At 38.8% G+C, this 23,802-nt stretch overlaps 2 protein-coding genes across 4 annotated transcripts; one reads left to right on the top strand and one right to left on the bottom strand.

Annotated features, from left to right (window-relative positions):
- The first annotated feature begins 66 nt into the window (after nt 1-66).
- On the top strand, nt 67-12,949 carry uprt (uracil phosphoribosyltransferase (FUR1) homolog (S. cerevisiae)). 2 transcript variants are annotated; one of them, XM_057850766.1, is made up of 8 exons: nt 67-267; nt 350-609; nt 1,091-1,133; nt 1,214-1,283; nt 3,495-3,557; nt 7,871-8,032; nt 8,560-8,658; nt 11,801-12,946. In XM_057850766.1, exons 2-8 carry the CDS (start codon nt 374-376, stop codon nt 11,905-11,907), a joined length of 780 nt encoding a protein of 259 aa, XP_057706749.1. In that variant the 5' UTR covers nt 67-267; nt 350-373; the 3' UTR covers nt 11,908-12,946. The 2 variants fall into 2 exon arrangements, with proteins under 2 accessions (XP_057706749.1, XP_057706750.1); XM_057850767.1 differs by lacking the exon at nt 67-267 and having other exon boundaries at nt 338-609; nt 11,801-12,949.
- On the bottom strand, nt 12,071-21,774 carry zdhhc15b (zinc finger DHHC-type palmitoyltransferase 15b). 2 transcript variants are annotated; one of them, XR_009064855.1, is made up of 11 exons: nt 21,437-21,774; nt 21,015-21,041; nt 20,847-20,941; nt 19,713-19,833; nt 19,440-19,509; nt 18,458-18,490; nt 18,250-18,370; nt 18,054-18,186; nt 17,850-17,990; nt 17,587-17,702; nt 12,071-14,244 (listed from the first exon to the last, which is right to left on the bottom strand). XR_009064855.1 is itself a non-coding variant. In XM_057850764.1 (11 exons), the coding sequence occupies exons 1-11, from the start codon at nt 21,552-21,554 to the stop codon at nt 14,201-14,203; spliced, it is 1,005 nt and encodes a 334-aa protein (XP_057706747.1). In that variant the 5' UTR covers nt 21,555-21,774; the 3' UTR covers nt 12,071-14,200. The 2 variants fall into 2 exon arrangements, 1 of the variants encoding a protein (XP_057706747.1); XM_057850764.1 differs by having other exon boundaries at nt 17,850-17,976.
- Nucleotides 21,775-23,802: the final 2,028 nt, after the last annotated feature.

The following is a 23,802-nucleotide window of genomic DNA, read 5'->3' as shown; positions in this document are numbered from 1 at the left end:
CCCCGACGCAAGATGGCCGCCAGTTACTTACGCCGCAAACGCCTACTTTTGTCATCTAGCCTTTAATATGTAATATCTATGCTGTCACTCGTGTCAAAGCTAGCAGTCGAGTGTTGTTGCTACATACCGGGATTTGGTAGCTAATATCGTACTAGTTTGACATTTTAAACATCGCGTTTTATATATTAAGCATTTGTGAATGTGGGGCTTGCGACAACAGGATTAGGTTGGGAATTTTCCATTAGAAAACACGAGTCGCAGCTCAAGGTAAAACACGTTGTACGGCCACTTTCTCTTTGTTCAACCGTTGGTAAAGCGGCGGCCGCTTTAACTTGGATCCTTTTGCCAGGGAACTACTTCCCCCTCACTCAGGATGCCATGCCACAATCAGCAAATGAGCAATGTAAATACCGGGCAGGAACACTCAATGAAGCAAGTACGTTTTGCCACAAACAGCAGCAGCAATGTGGCCGCTGTGTTGCCCATTGCTGTCGAGGCAGGTGATGCCAGCAGTACACAGCCTGTAAACCAGGATTCATTGGGACCTCAACTCAAACTGCTTCCACTCAATGACCAGATCCGAGAATTACAGACTATTATTAGAGACAAGTGAGTCACTGCTTTTTGCGATTATTATCATTACAATTCAACATTCTCCTCACCAAAACTGTTAGTTAACTAGTTATAAAAAAGGTTAATTAGTAAGATTTGAATAATCAGGATCAACACTGGGTGTTAGAGGTCAATTTTTCACCAACAAGCTAACTTTTTCTAATGTTTTCTCAAGAAAATTTAACTGGTAATCATTTTTACTCATGTAAATCTGTTATATATACACCTAAGTGCCTGCGGAACAACCATTTTTATCACTGAAATCAATTCTCCACCATGTCATGGTATGACATCAGGGGCAAACCTGGACACTAAATTCACAGTACAGCTAGTGTGGACAAAGAAACTACTATGCTATAAATCGGCAGTATTCACACCACATTGCAACGTTTTATGAGATTAAAAACCATTTGCATTTTTGAGAATTGAATTTGAAAAAGGAAACATCTGATTTATTCCTTTTTTCTTGTGCTTTTAGGACTACCAGCAGAGGCGATTTTGTGTTTAGTGCGGACCGATTGGTAGGTTCATACAGAACTATAAAAATTAATCGTAGTACGTTTGTGTTTTGATAATTCAACTGATTTATATTGTTCAACAGATCAGACTTGTAGTGGAAGAAGGCTTGAATCAATTGCCTTACTCCGAGTGCACTGTGACCACACCTACAGGTGAAAAATAATAACAAAATCTGCCATAGTAACCAATCAACATCCATCCCATTTAATTAAGGCTACATTCATACTACAGGTCTTAATGCACAAATCCGATTTTTTATCATATCTGTTTTTTTGGCGTGCCCGTTCATACTGCCTTTGTCCATTGAGACCATTCAAGTGTTACGCATGCGCACTAATTCGCAGTCCGACACGCGCTGAGCAACACCACCCACATGCGCAGAAGCATCAAAACAAATGACCACACATGCTGGCTGTCATCCGTCATTCCAGGGATATCATATTTTGCTTTTTAAGGAGAGGACACAAATAACAGACATACATAATCCCAGTTTAGGCTTATATTCAAAGTATATGGATAGATAGCATGCACGCACTGTCCGTGCATGTCACACACACATACGGGCAGTTTGCCCCGACTCTCGGCCGTGTAAGCAATGTTGAAATTTTGCTTATATGGAGCAGACAGAAAACAGATCATTTTCAGGATTACCCTCAACCGATTTTTATTTTTTTATGACTGTTGTCAAGTCTGACCCTTCCTAAAAAGCCATGTTCAAGGCAAGCTAGGCGCTAATAACGCACAGCTGCACCGCTACCGTAGCGTCTCTCTCGCTTTTTGATGACGTAATTGCTGCATGAATTCCGATTTGAGAGACTGGACAGTACCAGACCACCGCGACAGTCTGGTAAAATGTGGCCCAGATCGGATTTGAACCTCATACGAAAGTGACCCAGATCGGATTTGAAATGGTCCAGTTCTATGCGACTTGTCACGTTCAGACCGTCAAGTTAAACCCTCACTCGAGTCGGAAAAACACGAAAAAATTGGATTCGTGCATTAAGACCTGTAGTATGAACGTAGCCTAATAGACTGATATTGATAGCGCGAGACGCCCAATCTATTTTGGGGCGACTGGCAGCGCTTGAAAAAGAATTTCCGCTTTTTTTTTTTTTTTTTTTTTTGCACCTATGTAACGTAATTTTCGGATTATAAGGCACACCTGACTATAAGCCGTCACTCATCAAAATATGACACGAAAACGGCATTTGTTCATAGATAAGCCGCAATGGACTGTAAATCGCAGCTGTCTTCACTGTATTATGGGATATTTACTCCAAAAGGTATTACCGGTAACCGGTAACACTTTGACAGCGGCATCATCAAACAAAATGTACCACCATGAAGCTTTAAACCAATTGGCTTCTTTGCTTCAAGAAGTTTCATTTGGCAATCACTGCTCACTTGGGGGAAACAGTCAACCTCTGCTGTCAACACTGTTGTTGTCCAACATGCCTCCTAGCATGCATTGCAGCGCCACGGATGTAAATAACAATAAAAATTTATGTTCTGTGCTAATTATTTCTTTAGCCACTGTTTCAATTGTTTCATTAATTGCTAGTTCTGTAATTTTGGTAACACATTTGACAGTGGTGCCATAAGACAGTCATAAGACCATCATAATGACACTGCCATGAGCATTAATGAATGCTTATGACAGATGTCGTTTTGTGTCATCTGACGAATTATCTCACTTTTGAAAGGATGTAAAAGATCCGAGCTGGAAATAAATGGAGTTAGTGACATAATTTGGTGGATGACACTTAATTAAATCTGTCATAAGCATTCAGTAATGCCCATGATAGTGTCATCAGTCATGTCATAAATATGACGGTCTTATGATACCACTGTCAAATAAAGTGTTACCTATTAACCCAAATAAATCGACAAATAAGCTGCGCTGGACTGTAAGCCACAGGATTCAAAATGATGGGAAAAAGTTGCGGTTTATAGTCTGAAAATTATGGTTGTTCAGAAATGTTACTCTGTCCATTAGTTTTTCAATATAGTAAAATGAAATTGTTGATCCTGATGAAGAAAAAAGTCAATTTTCTCTCAACACTCTCAACACACACACTTTTTGTTATTTCCATTGCAAATAGGCAGGCCCCCTAGTTAACCCATGAAGTGGCTCCCAAGAATAAGAATTTTACTCGGCAGCTGTGTTATCTGTTATTGACCTTGCTTCAGAGAATCTTTATCAGGAAGACAAAATGATATAGAAATGAATGTACAAAGTCCAATGAACAAACATATGGGAACAAATATCTCCACACATTCAAAGGCCCAAGGATTTGTAATAAAAATAATAGAATTTGTCAGGTTTGCTCAAACCTTTTCATAACACCTTATTTTGTCCTTAGGTTATAAATATGAAGGAGTCAAGTTTGAAAGAGGCAACTGCGGCGTCAGCATTATGAGAAGTGGTGAGTCTGAAACTACAGCTGCAGTGCTAAAAGAAAGTGAAAACACTCAACTATACTCAACATCCTGTCCTGTACACATCATTAGAACATAAGTAGGGGTGTGGGAAATGTCACGAATATGGTGTGATTTGACTCACGTTGGGTGCTCAAGTGCGTCATCGGCCCAAAATAAAACCATGAATAAGTGTTTAATGCAAAACTATTAAAACTCAGTAGTTCTTAGTCTTCGCCAATGCTTTTTAGCAGTTACCTTCAATCATCTGGATTTACGAGGAAATCTTGTTTTCATAGCTTAGAAGGCTACCACTAGTACTCTTTTGTACATGTTAAAGGACATCCATAGACTTCACTCTCAGTTGACAAGACAGCTCTTACAGACATTGCGCCACGGCTTCCCGTGGGGGGGGGCAGGCCAGGCAAAGAGTCGTGGGGGCTTTCAATGCGATAAACTCAAACACGCTGCTTTCTAATGCCGGATTTAGGTGGAAACAGGACAAAAGTTTTAGTGTTTACATGCAGGCAGGAGTGTCTCAAGATTGATTTAGTCGATAGCACCATGCATCACTTTGAAACATAAAAAAAAAAAAAATGAAATGGAAAAAAATTAGGATTACTTTACCTTTAAATGTTTACGTAAAATGAATGATAACTCAATTTTTTGCTTTTAACAAAGACTATGCTGTTTTACATTCATATCCACAAGAATTTTCAATTTAAAAAGCTCTGTTTTGTGATGGCCATGTTGGATTTTGTATCCATATACAATCACATAACTTTACATTCAAATAATCAGGTAACTGCCCCCACCAAAAAACTGCCCATTTTTCGGCAAAAAAAAACAACAACTAGTAATTTAGACGTTTCTGCATCCATACAAAATATAAATGGCTTTTACGTGTTTTATTTTATGTAACATTTCAATCTTAAAACGACGAGGGCCAGATAGAAGGCAAGACATGCTGAGGTAATAGTGACGTCGGAATTCAACCTAAATGTGTTGTGAAAAATGCAAAATTTGATTTTGAGTAAAATTAAGATGATTCTGCATGCTTTCCTCAAGTATTAAGTATCTGATGTGAAAATTGAGTGATTTATTAGCTGTTGAAAACATGTCAAAGTTTCACTAAATAAAAAAAAAAAGTTGCTATTTCGGGCATTAACTTCAATGGTATGTTAAATATTGCTATCGATCCTGAAAATATAGATGATTATCTCTGCATTTGGTGATTTTTGTGCATCGAGCGTAAAGTCTGAGCATTTCATAGCCATTTTCAATTTTGTTATACTTATATGAAAAATAATCCGGATTTTATTAGGGAACGACTTCAAATTTTTTTTTTATGCCGCTGCTCATGCAGACTCATATACTCAGGGGTGCACATATTTTTTTTGCCAGGTTCTCAGAGGAGCACCTGGAGAAGTGACTTGGTCCGCATTGAGCTTGAGAGCCGACCCGCCTGATGCGATAAAATTATGACAAGCTTTACTTAGAGCCAATTACCTTTAATTATTATATTAACAATTAATGCTTGATTAACATCAACTGGCACAACAAAATTGCCATTACTTTGAAGTGAAATATAAAGAAATAAACATAAAAGCACTAATTCAAAATAAAGGGCGTTATGCGGCTCCCACATTAACTCCAAGCCTTTGTAAAAGTGGGATGTCCTCCTCATAAGAGCTCATTGAACGTGCATGTTTAGCTTTGTGAAATGCGAGCAAAAAGACGTTTGTCAGTGCATGGCGCTGTTCTTCATTAACTTTATTCCGCCACTTGTCCAGAGGGCGAGTGGGGTCCTGTCTGACATCGATAGTTTGCTTAATTGCCACATGTTTTTTTTTTTCGTGCTTTTCAAAGTTTGGATGGATGAAATTCTTTGACCCTACATAAAATGCGCTGCTCTTATCAGCGACATTGGGATTCTCCCGGCAAATGTTGTACCACATTTCCGTGCGAGCATCATTTGCTTCTAGCCATTGTACCTCCTGCAGCCACTTTTCAGCAAAAGTCCTTTTTTTCGGTAGCTCCGGTGACGTCTCTGTCGTCTGTCTGTCTTTTGACGGGGGTGGGGGAACATGGTATATAGGGATGTCTCGATCCAGGTTTTTGCACTTCTGATCCGATACCGATATTGTTTTGCACTTCCGATCCGATACCGATACTGGCCGATACTGTTACCGGCCTATCTGAGCATGTATTAAAGTTTAAAGTTATTTAGCCTCCTTACTTAGTTGTCAGACTCATGTTGAAAAGGGTTTTCGTACTCTTGATAACAACTAGCCAGCTGAATTAGGTGAGTTTGAATAACACACAACGGTTGGTAACAAGAAACTCACCTGTTTATTCAGTGACGAACACAAAACATTATAAATAACAAACAGAAATGGCATAGTCAGTCAGTAAAACTTGCAAATAATATTGTAAACTGTCTTTAAAAAGCAAAACACACAAACAACCTCAGTGGAAAATCCCACAACCCCCCCCCCAAGCTATTAGATGCTTTTAATGTTTTGTGCATTAGTTATAAAAATTTCATAAAAAGCCTCTCAGGTTTAAATAAACGATTATTTAAGTATCAAGTTAACATTTTAAAACAGTAAATAAAATACTCAAGTCCCCATTCTGTATCAGCAGCTTTAAACTACATTCAATTCATTTAATTTTGCGAATCAACTGTTAAAGTTGTTAAAATTGCTCCCGTTATTCCATAATTTCCCTTCTGTCTCCTTTCGACATGTGAGCGACAAGTTTTAAAACTGTTTTGAAGATAGATTCAAGTCAAGATTTTGCCGATTTAGGAGTATTTTAGATGAAAAGTTAATTAGGTTCGCTTGGAAGGTTCACTACAACAGCCTACTAGGGAAGTCTTGTGCTTTAAGATGGCAGCTGTTTACTAACGCATTTAGTTTTCAATACTTCAATGTTGCTAATGCCGTCGAGTCTGTCATCTTGCATCTAGTTCTATATACATATGATATCTATTATCTACAGTAAAACGATGTTGACGTAGTTTGTAGTGGCTGTCAGCAGCATTCAGGTCTTGTTGTGCTTTTTATCTAGCGGTATGAGTTGAGCTAAAGCTGTGAGTTGAGCATTGGCATTACCTGGGTCTGTGACAAGCATGATGTTTACTCTCGGGACGTAATACGGTCCGTTTCTCATTGCATCCCGAAGACCGCTCTGTGTATTAGTACTGCTTTACTTGACATATTTCAATAATTGGAATTTGGATGTTTGTGAATCGTTCTCGAATCTTCCACGGCCGAATCGCTCAAGGATGTAATGACGGCTGGGCATGTTGTACCATGGTTCTAAGTGTTGTATGGTGCGTCTTTACTCACGAGAGATAATGGCTCGTCATCCAGAATGAATTCTTCGGCAATGACTCTTGTTATTCCCTGGGCTTTGGGACTGTCGAGTGCCAGTTTGTCACGCATAGCAAAAGTTTCTGCCAGTGTTAGTTGCGCAGGACCTTTCTTTTTGTCTTCAGTTTTCTTAACATACTCCTCATATTGTTTGTGGTGGTATTTCGCTAAATGCTTGATTAGGTTGGTTGTATTAAAACTTCTTACAGCTTTACCAGCACGCCTGACTTTATTGTGGCAAATGTTGCACTCTGCCTCTTCGTCTTTGTCGTCCTTTAAGGGGAAATGATCCCACACAGCTGACATTTTTACCGATAGTCTCTCGGTAAATTGGGAGACGGTAATGTAGTGTGTTGAAGGTGTGCCCTAAAATGCGGACCGGATTATAGGGAAACCGAAGCAAAAACTGGAATGGATTATGTATATCGGACCGGACTTTCAAAAAAACTGGATCGGAAGTCTGGATCGGAATTTTTCCGTGTCGGCCGATCCGATACCGATGCGCATTTTTTTGCCCATATCGGCGTTCGATCCGATCCAAATATCGGATCGGGACATCTCTAACGGAAATAATTACTCAGTGGGGCCTGCCTCTTTGACATTTTGAGAAGTGATTTTCTCGTGTCCGCCGCAAATACAGTGGTCATCCATCGGTACGCAAAAGCGTATGGAAGTCGTTGAGGGCCAGCGCGTTTGTCTACATCCAGTTCGCATGCGCGCATGCGGACCACTTATGTGCACCCCTGCATATACTGTATGCCTAAGGCAAGTGCCTGTTTTCGTTTTAGGTCGCGAGCGGCTTTGGTTTTGAAAATATTTGAATTTTAAGTTTTAGAAAATAGGCCCCCAACAGAGCGGCCCGTGCCTTGTTTTCCGTCAACTGACAGTGAAGTCTTTGGGACATCATTTCCATCCCTGTTGAGTTCCATATGTTTTGGTCACAGGTGAAGCCATGGAGCAGGGCCTGCGGGACTGCTGCCGCTCCATTCGCATTGGCAAAATTCTCATCCAAAGCGATGAGGAGACCCAGAAAGCCAAGGTTTACTACGCCAAGTTCCCTCCAGATATTTACAGAAGAAAAGTGCTGCTCATGTACCCCATCCTCAGTGAGTCATACACAGACATACATTGTTCTATGCTGCACTTCCATTTTTCAACATGAGCACATATATGAATGATGTGAAACATGTATAGGTTTTTCTCAAGAATCTTTGTCACAGTGACCTTCACCGCCAAGTCTACATTATCACATCACTCAGGCACACTCACTTGGTCTGATAATTATAGCTCTCACAGAGGAAATTATACACTACCTAGGCAATGGCCACCAGGCTGCAGAACAGCATAACGAGAGAGAAAATTGTATATATATTTTTTTCTTTTTGCATTTCCCTTCACACAAATGAGAAAAAAACATACTGGTGACCTGGTCAGGTTGGAGGTTTGTTTTAATGGCAGAATATTGAAAAGCATGTCAAGCGTGCGGGTCACAACCAAAGACCTTTTTGAGTTGATAACATAAGCAATTACACTGCACGTGTTTTTATGATGATATTTTTATTAACCGGATGAATCCTTACAATGTCAAATTTGCATGAAGGCCGTTTCTAGAGTGTGTTGTGTGTGTCGTCAGGTACTGGGAACACTGTGATTGAAGCAGTGAAGGTGCTGATAGAGCATGGAGTCCAGCCCAGGCATATTATCCTCCTCAGCCTCTTCTCCACACCTCACGGTACTTCAGCACAGCTGCATGAGCTCGTTTTCCATTTGCTTATGTTTACCCAACAAATCACAGTCTCCAATCTCCCCCTGAGCTTCTTCAGCTGATGTGGCGTCGCTTTTATTCGACCGGTAACTGCATTGCTGCGCAGTGACTGTAGTTGGTAATTAGTCTTATACAACACACATTTCGAAATGAATTAGTAAAGTGTCGTAACAATTCTGTTTTGTCTGAGGAAAACCTAATTATTCAAAACAGTTGGGGATGGAGCCTTCTTGCGCGTATTACAATTAGAATTTATACAAAACAGATTTTAAAAATTTCAGGACGTAAATTGTAATTTTCAGGGACAAAGAAAAGCAGCTCCTCTTCTGGTTGGAGCCTTTTAGAGTACGTCAAAATTTATTCAACAATTAATCCCAATAAATCGACACATTTATTAACAATCAATTTAATTATCATGTTCATCTAAGGAATAAGCATTCTGTGCTTTCTTCACGATGCGCATACGAATCAATTATTGTTGAGAATTCTGTCAATCATGGGGAGTTAATTGTTCATTAATTTGTCTTAAATCGATGAAGGCCAATTTGCATTCACTGCTAAATAACCAGAGAAAAAACATTGATTCAACCTAGCCTAGTTGGTGTTCTGAAAAAGAAAATCCAGCTACATATGGTGGTTCTGTTTTATTACATATTAATAAAGCAGTAAAGATGGCTGCATACATCGTATTTTCAAGATTTATTGAAGTTAAGTTTTTTCATTTCAGTCCAAATGATTACAAATGAGAATTTCCTAAGCAGTATACAGTAGTGTAAAGTGTGATGTGAAATCATTAAAGCTACACTTACCAATATCCAATTTATTTTTAACTGTAATTAATAGGGGCGTCCCGATCTGATCACGTGAGGATCGGAATTGGGTGAAAAGGATTGGGTTTTTACACTGCTAGCCAAAAGTATTGGCACCCCTGCAATTCTGTTAGATAATGCTAAATTTCTCCCAGAAAATGATTGTTATTACAAGTGCTTTGGTAGTAATATCTTTATTTATTTTGCTTACAATGAAAAAACACAAAAGAGAATGAATCATTATCATTTTACACAAAACGCAACAAAAAAACTAAACAAAAATGGGCCGGACAAAAGTTTTGGCACCCTCAGCATAATACTTGGTAGCACAACCTATAGACAAAATAACTGGGAACAACCTCTTGTGGTATCCATCAATGAGTTTCTTACAATGCTCAGCTGGAATTTTAGACCATTCTTCTTTGGCCAACTGCTCCAGGTCTCCGAGATTTGAAGGGTGCCTTCTCCAAACAGCCATTTTCAGATCTCCCCACACGTGTTCTATGGGATTCAGGTCTGGACTCATTGCTGGCCACTTTAGAAGTCTCCAGTGCTGTCTCTTGAACCATTTTCAAGTGCTTTTTGAAGTGTGTTTTGGGTCATTGTCCTGCAAGAACAACCATGACCTCTAAGGGAGACCCTCCTTTCTCACACTGGACTTCAAAATGCCATGCACACGGTCAAGCAGTCCATGGCCAGAGGTAGCAAAGCATTTCTTTGAAGGCCTCTTATTTTTCATTTTCCGTTCATTTTGCATGCCGGTTTTTCCTCACGAGGGTCTTGGAGGTGCTGGAGCCTATCCCGGCTAACTACAGGCAGTAGGAACTGAACTGGTTGTCAGCCAATCGCAGGGCACAAGGAGACATACAACCTCCTATCATACATGTTTTTGGGAGGAAAGGGAGGCCGAATCCCGGGATTGAACCCTTGATCTCAGAACTGTGAGGCAGACGTGCTAACCACTCAGCCATTGTGCCGCCGGCCTCTTATTTTTTCCTGTAAACTCTATGTTGATGCCTTTTCCCAAAAAGCTCTACTTTTGTCTCATATGACCACCAGAGAACATTCTTCCAAACCGTTTTTGGTATTCTCAGGTACGTTTTGGCAAACTCCAGCCTGACTTTTTTGTCTCTGGGTCATAAGTGGGGTCTTTCTTGGTTATCCAACCATCTGGGTCGGAAGTGGGGTCTTTCTTGGTTATCCAACCATAGAGTCCCTTTACATTCAGACGCCGACGGATAGCACGGGTTGACACTTTGTACCCTCGGACTGCAGGGCAGCTTGACATTGTTTGGATGTTAGTCGAGGTTCTTTAGCCACCATCCACACAAGATTTCGTTGAAATCTCTCGTCAAGTTTTCTTTCCTGTCCACATCTAGGGAGGTTAGCCACAGTGCCATGGGCTTTAAACTTATTGATGGCACTGCGGACGGCAGACACAGGAACATTCGGGTCTTTGGAGATGGACTTGTAGCCTTGAGATTGCCCATGCTTCCTCACAATTTTGCTTCTCAAGTCCTCAGACAGTTCTTTGATCTTCTTTCTTTTCTCCATACTCAATGTGGTACACACAAGTACACAGGACAGAGGTTGAGTCAACTTTTATCCATTTTAATTGGCTGCAAGTGTGATTTAGTTATTGCCACCACCTGTTATGTGCCACAGGTAAGTAACAGGTGCTGTTAATTACACACATTAGAGAAGTATCACGATATTTTTAAAGGGTGCCAATACTTTTGTCCAGCCCATTTTTGGTGTTTTGTGTAAAATGACAATGATTTAAAAAAAAATTTCCATTCTCTTTTGTGTTTTATCATTGCAAGCAAAATGAATGAAGATATTACTACCAAAGCATTTGTAATTGCAATCATTTTCTGGGAGAAATTGAGCATTATGTGATAGAATTTCAGGGGTGCCAATACTTTTGGCCAGCACTGTACATCAAATGTGACGTGCTCACTGAATGAATTGCATGACACATTGACCCCTATAATACTATAAAACTTTTTTCAATCTTATTAATACTGTTACATTAAAAATTCAATTATTTTTTTCTTTTTAAAGGGATCCGTTATATAAACCACTCAGTAGTCCTTTAACACTTAATCAAGAATTTTCATTTTAACCGGGCGTCAGTGATTCGCATATTTTTTCTAGCTGCGGTCCACATATTTATTTAAAACTTGTTAAAACCACCAACATCCTATTTAAACAATGGCTCAGTCAGAATGAAAGTGAACAGTGGTCAAGTAAGAATGAAAGTGAATAAAATGTAAACGCTTTCTCTTTCTTCTGTTCAGGAGCCAGATCTATAATTCAGGAGTTCCCAGACATCACCATATTGGCAACAGAAGTTCACGCTGTGGCGCCAACACATTTTGGACAAAGGTATTTTGGCACCGATTAAATCCAGGAGAAGCAGAGTAACTTGAGCTTGTAATTGAAGTACTGTACATGCGTTTTTGTCTGCTTTATTTAAAATGTTCTTGTTGTGCCAAATACTTTCTTCTGAAAAGAAAAACTATTTATTCTATTCTTTCTGCTTTTTCTCATATAAATTTAAACAGTGCTGAGCCATATCAAGATCATTTTATTGTGGCTGCTACCAGTGGTGATTAAATAAATTTATATTTGTAACAGAAAGAACACCAAATGGAAAATAACTGACAATTGACAGAAACAACACAATTACATACAATACACCAAAGACCACCTTCAACTGAACCATGAGATTTTGTAAATACTGCCTCGTGGTTAAAGAAAAAAAAAAAAAAAAATTGTTAGACATCCAGGTTTCTGATACATAAAATACGCATCAATGAGATATTTGATATAACTATACATGTCACATAATGGGGCAAAATATAGACAATATCCTGCAGCAGCTATGTCTCATTTTCATTTTAGCAATAAATAAGCATCATGAACATTTTCTGAAGGTTTCTACGTGCACAAACATTAAACATACACAGTATAAATGGGAAATTAAAAAATGATATGGGAGTGTTTTCTGACAAAGATATTTGGTTGGTCCAACAAAGTAAAAATGTCCTGTTATAATGACAAGTGTTAGTGAAGTGAAACGAATCCGGGTTCCATTCAAGTGTCACCTTCATTGTCAATAAATTGTTACCACAAATGTTTGTTTGGTCTCAAAACAATTGCATCAAATGTGTTTAAAAAAAAAAAAACACGGATACAAAACAATACAAAAATCTCATAACTCTTCCAGTGCCACTGGCGATGATAGATGTTCAATCATGTTTCATCTTTCTGCTCTGAATTTAGTTAGTCACTAGTAGACGTCCAATCCATTTCAAATGGATTTGACATCTATTGCCGTCAATGGCAGCCAATGAGTAAAGACCTGCTTTCCGTTTACATTGAATTACAATGAAACTACTTAAGCAAGAACCTTTGCCTATTAACCATGTTTTTATCCTACATAAGTATCAAAAATCTCAGTGCTGATGAGGTCCATTCTGACCATTTTAGTGAATATTGTCATGCGTTTTTCAACTAGCAAACATAATACATAGAATATACTGCATTTCCTCATATCTTGGAATGTTGATATGCTCACCTCCAATAATTACAAGGTTTCTCTGAGGCATTTATTTGAACAACAGACTTTGGGAGGGCAGCACTAGATCTGTTGATGTTGGGTTCGGAAGCATTGTGACTTCGGTGTTACTCTAGGAACGGAATGTGCAACTGCGCTACATTCGCACTTTTTTACTTTGTAATGCATTGTATGCAGCTGAAAGTAACTAACTGTCCTCTATTAAGTCACGTAACGAAATGCATGGCAGAACATCACGATCTTGGCTACATCTACTCAGATTTGTACTCAGTGGCCAATCAGTTGACAGAGCACGAGTCTGTCTACACTTGGTCAAGACACATTCATACATTTACACATTTGGACAATCTTGTCTTCAAATAACAAACATTGTATAAACAAAAGTGCATGCACAGGCAAAACATGCATACATCACACAGAAAGGCCAAAAGAGACTCAAATGCAGATCCTTGGCGCTGTGAGACAGTCGTGCCAACCACTTGGTTGCAGCCTAATGGTTGTTAAAGTCATTGGCTTATCAACACGATGACTATTTGAGGCTAGGTTTTGCAAACAGTGAGGATAGGATTCTGATGAGCATTATATTAAGTGCTTACGTTACATTTTTGGGAAATATGATTCCTGTTTGTTTACTGTTCTATTCTGGCCCCACATGGTTATGATGAAAAACTATGAACGTACCCATTCAAGATTTGTACCTAAAAGCTGCTGGATACATTCATTTGGAAAACGGATCCCCACGACACAAGACAATAGACATTATGTGTAAGGCTCAGGTTAAGTAAGTGGACATGAATAAGATGTGCTACTAGGTTGCAAGACTTCCTGTAAAATGAATCCGTCACCAGAAGTAATTCCGAACAGGTTACTTTGAGTGACGCCTTTGCAAAAGCACACGTTAGAATAATCACATGAAAATGCAGGTAATTCTTGCACGGCCGCGGGACCCCCCTCTGATGGTCATCCTGTTGTTCACGTCTATATAAGAGGGGAATAACACCCAAACACCATTGTGATCCACAATTTAGGCCCATGTGGAGGTGTTGGAGAGCATCCACCTTTGATTGTATGTTCTCTCCCCTTCAGTCTCTTGAACTTCTACATCAGTGTCAATTGTTTAGTCCTCCATCTCTACGGTTACAGAAGGGTCTTGATCCTCACCTGTAATTGAAAGGGTGAAAGAGGAGAAAATATCAATGACATTTTCCTATACAGAAGTTGCTCAAATGATGTGTGATCTATGGCCGCCAGAGGGTGCTATTGGTTCAACGATGTAACATGTCCAGACTGCTCGTTGCATAGCCACTGAGGTTTAGAAATACAGTGGTACCTCTACATACGAATTTAATTCGTTCCAGGACCTTGTTTGTAAGTCGAAATGGTCGTATGTCGAGCAGGATTTCCCCATAGGAATACATTATAATTCCATTAATTCGTTCCGAAGCCTAAAAACATACACTAAATTCTTAATAAATACTGCTGGCACTGTTACAAATGGCAATTAAACATAGAAAAACAAATAAGTTATGAATACATAATTCAGAATAATATAATAAGAAGAAGAATAATTAATAATTATTCCTGTAAATAATGTAACGAAGTGGATTCTAATATGGCGGACACTTTTTACTGTCCCTGAACGCACCGCGAAGCTGACGTCTCAGTGAGATAGGTCGGTGCGGTAGAGATAATACTTTCGTTTTCTTGAGAGCAGTCAACTGCTTAAGACAATGGGCGTTTTGTGTTGGATAAGTTCTTAAATAAATGATAAAAACGTGATGAAGCTGGCGATTTCCTTGGCAATGTTACCACAATGATAACTGTCACCTTAACTTATAAATAGTGGCGAACGGTGGTCGGAAGAGGACCATGGAGCTGTATTGTTGAGCCAGTTCAGGGACGCGCACCCCAAGCTCATATTTTTCTATAACTTGCATCTTCATTTCAATGGTAAGCATCACTTTTTTCCTTGTTTCTCCAACTGTATCAACTTTTTTTGAAAACTGTGTTGATTTCTCACACAAGAAAATCCACCGTGCGTTCGTTTGCAGTGCTGTCATGTCGTCGTATTTCGAGCAACTCGTCGGATGTAGAAACAAATGGCGGCTCAAATTTTACGTCGGATGTCGAAAAGATCGTGTGTCGAAGTGATCGTATGTAGAGGTACCACTGTATAGGTCACGTGAATGTAACGATCTTAATGCTCGGCAGGACGGATAACATCACCACTGAGTACAATGAGGTCGTTTTTGGGAACAACAGCTGTCTACATTTATTATGTCTCACCCAGCTCCCTGTGGTAAGAGAAGTGTTGACTCAGGGTTAAAGTAGAGTCATAAAACAAAGTGATGTAACAAAAAAAAATGTGATATTAGGAAGTATACAGAATCCTGCAAAGGTTTTACTAGTGGACAAAATTAAAAGGTTTAGTTATGTGTTTAATCATTAGCTAAATAATCTATTTGATACATTTAATATAAATAGTCTGAACCTCATTTAAAATCCGTTATTTTGGATATCTTCTCTACCTTTACAATTTCTCAGTTAATGTTTATGATTCACTTAACAGATTGGCTGTTGCCTTTAACTTTTACTGCATTCAGTGATGCACAATACAAAAGGGCATGATTAGTCAGTTCCAATGTCATGGACTAAACAATGAGGTGTGAATACATATTGTTGTAAGACAATGGGATCTGCTGATTATGTGGATCTATCAGCAAAGACTTGTGATCACATGGTACATTCCAAACCACCTTCAATTGGAATTTAGGTTAAGCAAATCCTCTGCACTTTTTCCCCAGCACTCTTATTATTATTGGTTTGATGAGCACACCTAATTAATTAATTCATACAAATTCTCGGAAATGCTGTTATGTATTTGGAATTTGGTTGGTATGGTATCAATTATTGAATAAAAATGTTGGTTTAATCCAAATATACATATAAGAAGTTAACCGTTTGTAGGGGTCTCTTAATTTTACCACGTTTTATCTGATTTACCCTTAAACAAGTTATGCTTTCTAATCGAGCTGTGAAACCAACTTTGAATTGTTCAGTACTACAAAAGCATGAAAGACGGTCTCACTTCAAATATAATCCACATGGGATCTTTCAGGTTTAAAAATGTGGTCGAATTTCAAACTTTTAAGACCTTTTAAATGTAACTTACAATCACATTTAATATGCCTTAGTTCAGTGTTTTTCAATTGGTGTGCCGCGGCACACTAGTGTGGTGTGAGTGATTATCCAATATCGCCTTTTTTTTTTTTTTTTTTTTTTTTTTTTTTTTATGTCGTCGAGCGGAGTTGCAGAAGGAAGGAAGGACTAGGTAGAAGGTTTCGGTTGTGTGCAAATCAGGGAGGTATTGCTCGTGTCGCGTTCAAGCCACCTTGCTGTCCGCGACAATGTGGACCCCAGCAAGTCTACTGTACATTATTGGATTAGACTTGTCAAGTGTCTATATATACACGAAAGTGTCCTTTCCATTTTATCCATATGTGACGACCGTCAATCCTTCCGTGTTTTATTCCGATGCATTGTCGAGGACAGCAAGTTGGCCGATGGCTAGAAATCGGAGCAGTTCCTGAAAGCGACACGAGCAGCTATCCAACAGCGCCGTGGTGCCAAGCAAGCTTAAACTTCATCTTCAAACGGAACACCAGTCGCTTCAAGTCAATGGATTATTTTGTTCGCCTTTGTGAAGACACAGAGAAACAAGCAACTTTTTTGAGAAAAACTACAAAGGTAAATGAGAAAGCCCTCAAAGCCAGTTACCTCGTAGCTGAACTTGTTGCTAAATCCAAAAAGTCCCACAGTGTGGCAGAGACATTAATACTACCTGCCTGCAAAGTAATTGTCAGCGAGATGCTCGGCCCTGATACGGTTAAAGACATTGCTAAAGTCCCCCTGTCTGATAATTTTGAGCTTTTCAAGCCTAACTGCAATAAAAAATAAAGACCGAGAGAAAGAGCTGTTGAAGAAGAGCTTGGTGTGTGTCTTTCTTCAACTCCTGCCAGGATATCGGCTTTGTGTTCATCTAAACAGGCTAAAGTCACACTGAGTTAGAATAAAATTGAGAAATTATTGGATAATAAACTGTACAGGAAGTAATTTTGGAATATTTTTGGTTTGTGGTGTGCCGCAACATTTTTTCCTATGTAAAAACGTTCCGTGACTCAGAAAAGGTTTAAAAACACTGCCTCAATTCACTAAAGGTGGCTACTAGAAGTAGGGAAAATGTGATCAATAACTCAAAATATTTAAATGTTGTCAGATTCGTTTTGTTACATAAATGAATCACTGACCGATTACAAGTGTATTTTGTAAAAAAATAAAAATTTAAAAAAAAAAAAAGTTGCACTTCAGGCTTAATCAAGTAAAATAAGTCATTCTGGAAAAAAAAAATTCAGTGCCTCTCCCCCAACCTCCTCATTTTAAATGACTCATTCAGACTGTAAAAATGATTGTGTTCACAATTTGCTCATTATTCAATTGACTCACCCCAGCTTCCTTCCTCAGAAGCGTCATCTGACTCCTCCCACATCTCGCCGTTTGCCAGTAAGGGGTTCTGACACTCGCTCCGATTCTTCAAAGGAAAAAAATGTCCATTTCCTTGGCTGAAAATATGATGCAAAAAGACAATGGACTTCTTTATTATAGTCACATACTGTAGATCTATTAATGAAGAGAAATTAAATTGAGGTACGAAAGTAATTCTGAGAATTCAAAGGGATATCCTGCAATATTATCTATATAAACCTCACCTTGTGAAAACAGGGATGAACCAAAGTTTCCTGTCTTTGCCGAATACTTGCTGCAGATTTTTGCGTAGGCCAACATTGAAACCGTGTCTGTCCGGTCCGCTGACAAAAACTGGAACTGAAAAGGCCTCTGGAAAAGGTGACCTGAATTGAGTCAAAGCATGCTTCATTCCTTCCATTGTTATCATTCCTTTTTTTTTGACATACCTAAAGTGGATCTGTTTTTGGCAACCAACCAACAGTGATAACTGAAGAGGAACATGAGACTAACAAAAAACATGAGTGCCACAAACATGAGGAAAAGGACATGGAACTTTGCTGGTCCGTTTGGCAAGTCCCCCTGGGAGAGAGAGTTCAATAAGTATAAATGGTGGTGTCAAATTGTACTGCTTATGACACTTACCACCCAGAATTTTATGAAGTACTGAAAGACTGTGGCAGCAATGTATATGCAGTATAACATTGAATAAGAGAGGAAAAGCAGGAAAAACTTGTAGTTGGAAAAGCCGACACAGTTGTTCACCCTAAAAGAAAATCAGAAAATGCAGTCAAAGACTCTAATGCACTAAGAATGTTTTAAAGGGACTGGACATAAAAACATAAACAATTACCAGGGGCAGTGATGGTCCATTTTCAAAACGCATCTATAAAAGAAAAACATTTATTACACCCTCTTTTTGTTATACAGGGTCTCCCAGAAATTTCATCAAATGGGTAAAAAAAAAAAAATTTCTATATGGCGGAAAATGCTTGAAGTTCCGCTCTGAGACCCCCAATTTGGCAAAATTTCAAAATTGTCCGATATGCATGTGTGATACATCATTTGAACGCTTGAAATCTCAATTTTCCGGGGGAAGAAAAATTTTGAACAGGAGGGCATAGTGAATAATTTTTTAAAGTTTTTTTTTTTTCCCCCAAACGAAATATTAGACATCAATTAATAATTCTAAGCTAAAAATGACAGACATTTTGAATAAGAAATATAATTAATTACCTTCGTTTTATGGCTGGGTTGAAACAAAAGCAGTTGCGTGACGTCTGTAAACGGGGGTTTCCAGGGTAAAATGGGACGAATTAAAAATACTTCGGGGGCTTAATGCGCCATGAATCTGCTATGGCAGCATATAGACATATTGTTCTATCAAACACAACAGTTGTTTTGGCTTAAAATACAGCAATTTCTTTTAGAGTGGAGTGCAAGAGCAGAAACTGCTTTTTCAGTCTTGTCAGTGTTTTCCGCCATATATGTTTTTATTTATATGCATCAATTTGCCGTCAAGATTGTATTTCTCCTTGATGCACCATGGAAGTGGTTGATGTAAAAGAGCAACTGCAATCGAATCATAGATGACAAACTTCCACCAGGTCATACACTAATTTTGATCTATATTATGCATGAAACCGTGGAAAACATGGAATTTTGTAGAAGCTCCCCTAAATTTAAGGTGGCACTGTATTTTTACTTCCGTGCTTGTGCTTATGATTTACCGGGAGGTACTGACTGGTCATCACAGAATGATGGCCTCAGGGCACACATTGCCTTTTCTTGGCCAATCTCTAAATGCACTTACTGAGGAGGAAAGAGAGACTTACGTTTCACAGACTGAGCAGTGGTGACAGCGGTCAGGCTTCAACACCTGGCAGCGGTCGCAGAACCTGATAGCTAAACACAAGAGGAATGCCAGTTGAGTGAAAGACATTTGAGCTGAGCGGGTCATTCTCCTCACGCAGGCATCAGCGCTAATGAAAGAGTCAGCAGCTTATCCGCTTTACACTGGGATGCACTTTAACACACCCCTTGCATTCAAGAAGACGGACTGTTGCTAATCCACCGGCCATCTCATAAAAGTATAAGTGGAAGTTTACCTCCAGACTGTGCTCGAGTGTAGATGGGTAGCTTCTTGGCAATATCGACCAAGATTTGTTTCTGTGCATCTGGTCTCTCCTCCATCTCGTACCTTTCCTTGTCGGAGTAAGACAGCTGAAACTATTGCAACAAAGACATCTGTTAGTGTCGTTTAATCCATTTAGATTTACAACCCCTAGCAAAAAGTATGGAATCACCAGTCTCGGACGAGCACTCACTCAGATATTTTACCATGTATAACAAACTCGGATAAAAAGCTTGAAAAAATAATGAATTAATTCAAAAGTGCAACTCTTTAGCATTAAGAAACACTAAAATGAATAAAAACATGTTGGTGGTCAGTAAATGTTACTTTCATAGAGCAAATGCAGGGAAATATATACTGTATGGAATCACTCCATTCTGAGGAAAAAATAGGGAATCATGAGAGACAAACAAAGAACAATCAAAACACATTTCTAGTATTTAGTAGCACCACATCTGGCTTTTATGACAGCTTGCAGTCTCTGAGGCATGGACTTGATGAGTATTCTTTATCAACCTGGTGCCAACTCTCTTTGATTGCAGTTGCCAGATCATCCTTGCAGGTTGGAGCCTTGCTGTGGACCTTTTTTTCCCCATTTCCACCACAGGTTTTCAATAGGGTTGAGATCTGGGCTACTTGCGGGCCATGACATTGACTGGATGAGTCCCTCTCCAAGGAATGCTTTTACAGTTTTAGCTCTGTGGCATTATGATGCCTTGTCATCTTGGATAATGACAAACATATTTTCAATTGAAGGGATAAGAAAGCTGTCTAAAATTTCAATGTAAACTTGTGCATTTATTGAAGATTTAACCACAGCTATCTCCCCAGTGCCTTTGCCTGACATGCAGCCCCATATCATCAAGGACTGAGGGAATTTTAATGTTTTCTTCAGGCAGTCATCTTTGTAAATCTCACTGGAACAGCACCAAACAAAAGTTCCAGCATCATCAACTTGTCAAGAGTCAAGAATCTGCATTATTTTTTCAAGCTTTTCATCCGATTGTGTTCTACATGATAAAATGTCTGAGTGAATGCTCGTCCGAGACTGGTGATTCCATACTTTTTGCGAGGGGTTGTACAATAACACTTGTGATTTTGTGGCTACCTTCTTGCATGGTGATGCAACTGGGGTAAAAATGGACTTCCAGTAGGTCCAGGAAAACATTCCAAAGCAAACATGGAATACCAATAAATAGGACACTGCAAAGACATTGTAATTGTTTACAGTCCTGTTTTTAGATTGTAAAAATCCGATCATAAAAAGGCAACTCACCCTTTTCCAGTGAGTTCGACAGTGTGACTGTAAGAACAGGAATAACGTGTATTTATCGTATTCCAACAGGCGCCAACTTAATTCATACAACAATCCATGTTATTTTTATCCGAACAGGACAATTACTGGTTAACAACACAAGCCGGAAAACAGGTTGAAACTAACAAGCATAACAATGGACACTCTTTATGAAAAGACCGGCCTTTGTGAGGAAACAAAATAACATTATGGATTTGCGTGATTATTAAAACCCGAAAACAAAAACTACACAAACGATCGAACAATGACATTTCCGCATAGTTTGCCAATTCCTGCACTGTAAGAGAAATGTTGTCAACAGAGCTGTGCGCCAAAATGCGGTACATGTCTACGATTTTAAGAGGGTAAATGGTGGGAAAACTGACCGCTTTTTCTATACTTACATAGGCATAGCTGAAATACGTAAGCGTAATACGACCACAGCACCACGGAAGCAATAATAAGAACAGGTATCCACGAGAAAACCTTTTGACAGCATCTCAAGCCTCTGGAGAGCGCCATACTCCATCGAAACGCGGCTTTCTGCGCTCGATTATACTTCCTGGGATTTCTGCGTGGGCGTCAACAGCGGTCGATTCGTTTAAAGATTTTATTTTCATACAAAGTTTATAGTAATACATTGAAAGAAAACGAAAATGTATGTAACAATTTCTAACTTCCTCATCCAAAACTAGGAATGTTGTTATTAAGCGAGTGCTGTTCTGAAGCCACCTAATCAACCTCCTGTCATACTAGATCACATAGATATCATATATAGATATCATATATATAAGGGTAGCTAACCTCCGCTATATGAGTCAATAGAGATTGCCGTCGTGACTTGTTGACCATTTTACGTCAGGATTCAACCAATTTTAAAATTCTTATACCGCACACTTATCTATCCCAATTCCCCCTAAACCCACGTTATTATGGTATATTATAAGCCAAACGCTTGTAAATCATTGAAGAATTCAACCGTATTTTATTGTTTGGTCTGCTGCGGTGGAGTCCACCTGAGAAATCCCCGACTCAAGATGGCCGCTGGCTGCATACGCCGCCAACCGGCCTTTAGAAATATATTCTTATATGTATGGTATCTTTAGGAAATCACCTAACGCAGATGTATATCATTAATAATGGAAATAGTGGTTTAATTCGAAAAATACAGAAAACGCGTAGTAATTTTGGTCTTGCATGCATCTGCGTGATATTTTTTAAAAGGAGAAACTTATTTACTCACATACTGATGTGCATTTTCAAGAGTCACCAATAGAGGACACTAATAGATAGTTTTTCGACTAAATTCGTCCTTTTAACAGTTTGCTTGAACATAAATGTTACAGCAAGGGCGTAGGTTTGGTCTCACCATTGGTAGGGACGATATAACAGCATAACCTGCATGTGCACTTTTTGCTGGATCCGGGAAATTAATAAGACCAAACATATTGAGTGAACATTGGTCAGGGCTATATTTCTCGCGAATATGAACCCAATTAATTGATAGGCAATGATCAATGCAAAATTCATCTGTATTGACTTATACTAAATTCATATGTGTTGGTTCAGGTGATACACGGTTCAATTCAAACCTTTGTTTTAAAAAAAAAAAAAAAAAAAAAAACATTAAAGAAACATTTTGAAAACTTCCAGAATAAGTGTGGATTTTATTAGCAAATTTAAATTGCAATATTTATTGAACATTGTATATTGAACATACATTATATGAATACACACTTGTTAATAATGTAGTCCAGGGTTCACCAAATCTGGACCTCGATGCCATCTATCCTGTCGTGTTTTCCACGTCTCTCTCCCCTAACACACCTCAATCAAATGATCATGTCATCAGCAACCTCTCCAGAAGCCTGATAATGATCCTGATTATTTGATTCAGGTGTGTTGGAGGAGGGAGACATGGAAAACACGACAGGAAAAGTGGCTCCGAGGTCCGGATTTAGTGAACCCTGACATAGTCTAATCCAGGGGTGGGCAAACTGGTCCTCGAGGGCCGCAGTGGGTCCTGGTCTTTGTTCCAACTGATCCAGCACCGAGCTTTTAACCAATGAGGTTTCAATGGAAACAAGAAGCACCTGACTGCAATCAACTGATTGCACTTATAACACACCAGATTGGTGAAAAGGTGTCCTCTTGATGGGTTGCAGCAAAAACCCGCACCCACAGCGGCCCTTTGTGGAATAGTTTGCCCACCCCTGGTCTAATCTATACTAATCTAACTATCCATCCAAAAAAATAAACAATAAACATTTGTCTTAAAACCACTCAATATTATCTTTCTAAATAAATAAATAAAACTGAAAAAACTTCTTAATCAGGGTATTTAAAAAAAAAAAAAAAAAAAAAGTCTTCCTTAAGGTAAAACACTACTGGTTTTGTCCACAAGCACAGCTAAACTCAACAAAAAATGAAAACCTTTTACCTCTGCTATGATTAATGTATGATTAGCTTAAAAAAAATGTCTGCATAGGCTGCAAATAAAAATATTTTTCAATAATGATGAAAATAAATACAGTAAATTTTAAATAAACGCCAATCAAACATGAGTTTCAGGAGGGGAAAATGGACCAGCACATTCTGCAAGTGAAAAATGGTAAATGTAAGTCCGAACATAATGAAAATAATTCACTCAAATAATGGTATGGTCAATTCTATCATTCTATCTCTACAACATATAGGAATACAATCTAAATTAAGTATATAACTAACCGCATTCTATAATGCAAATAACGTTACTTAAAAGTTGCTGGAG

The sequence above is a fragment of the Corythoichthys intestinalis genome, chromosome 11 (assembly GCF_030265065.1).
Source record: "Corythoichthys intestinalis isolate RoL2023-P3 chromosome 11, ASM3026506v1, whole genome shotgun sequence".
NCBI lineage: Eukaryota > Metazoa > Chordata > Actinopteri > Syngnathiformes > Syngnathidae > Corythoichthys > Corythoichthys intestinalis.
Note: the sequence above shows the minus strand (reverse complement) of the source record. Positions and strands in the feature narration are given on the sequence as shown.

Coding starts and splice junctions, on each gene's coding strand:
- zdhhc15b (XM_057850764.1), bottom strand. CDS start 21,554: ATGGCGCTCTCCAGAGGCTTGAGATGCTGTCAAAAGGTTTTCTCGTGG. Junction 20,942..21,014: donor GTCGAACTCACTGGAAAAGG/GTGAGTTGCCTT, acceptor ATGTCTTTGCAG/TGTCCTATTTATTGGTATTC. Junction 19,834..20,846: donor TTGCATCACCATGCAAGAAG/GTAGCCACAAAA, acceptor TTGTTGCAATAG/TTTCAGCTGTCTTACTCCGA.
- uprt (XM_057850767.1), top strand. CDS start 374: ATGCCATGCCACAATCAGCAAATGAGCAATGTAAATACCGGGCAGGAA. Junction 610..1,090: donor CAGACTATTATTAGAGACAA/GTGAGTCACTGC, acceptor TTGTGCTTTTAG/GACTACCAGCAGAGGCGATT. Junction 8,659..11,800: donor CCTCTTCTCCACACCTCACG/GTACTTCAGCAC, acceptor TCTTCTGTTCAG/GAGCCAGATCTATAATTCAG.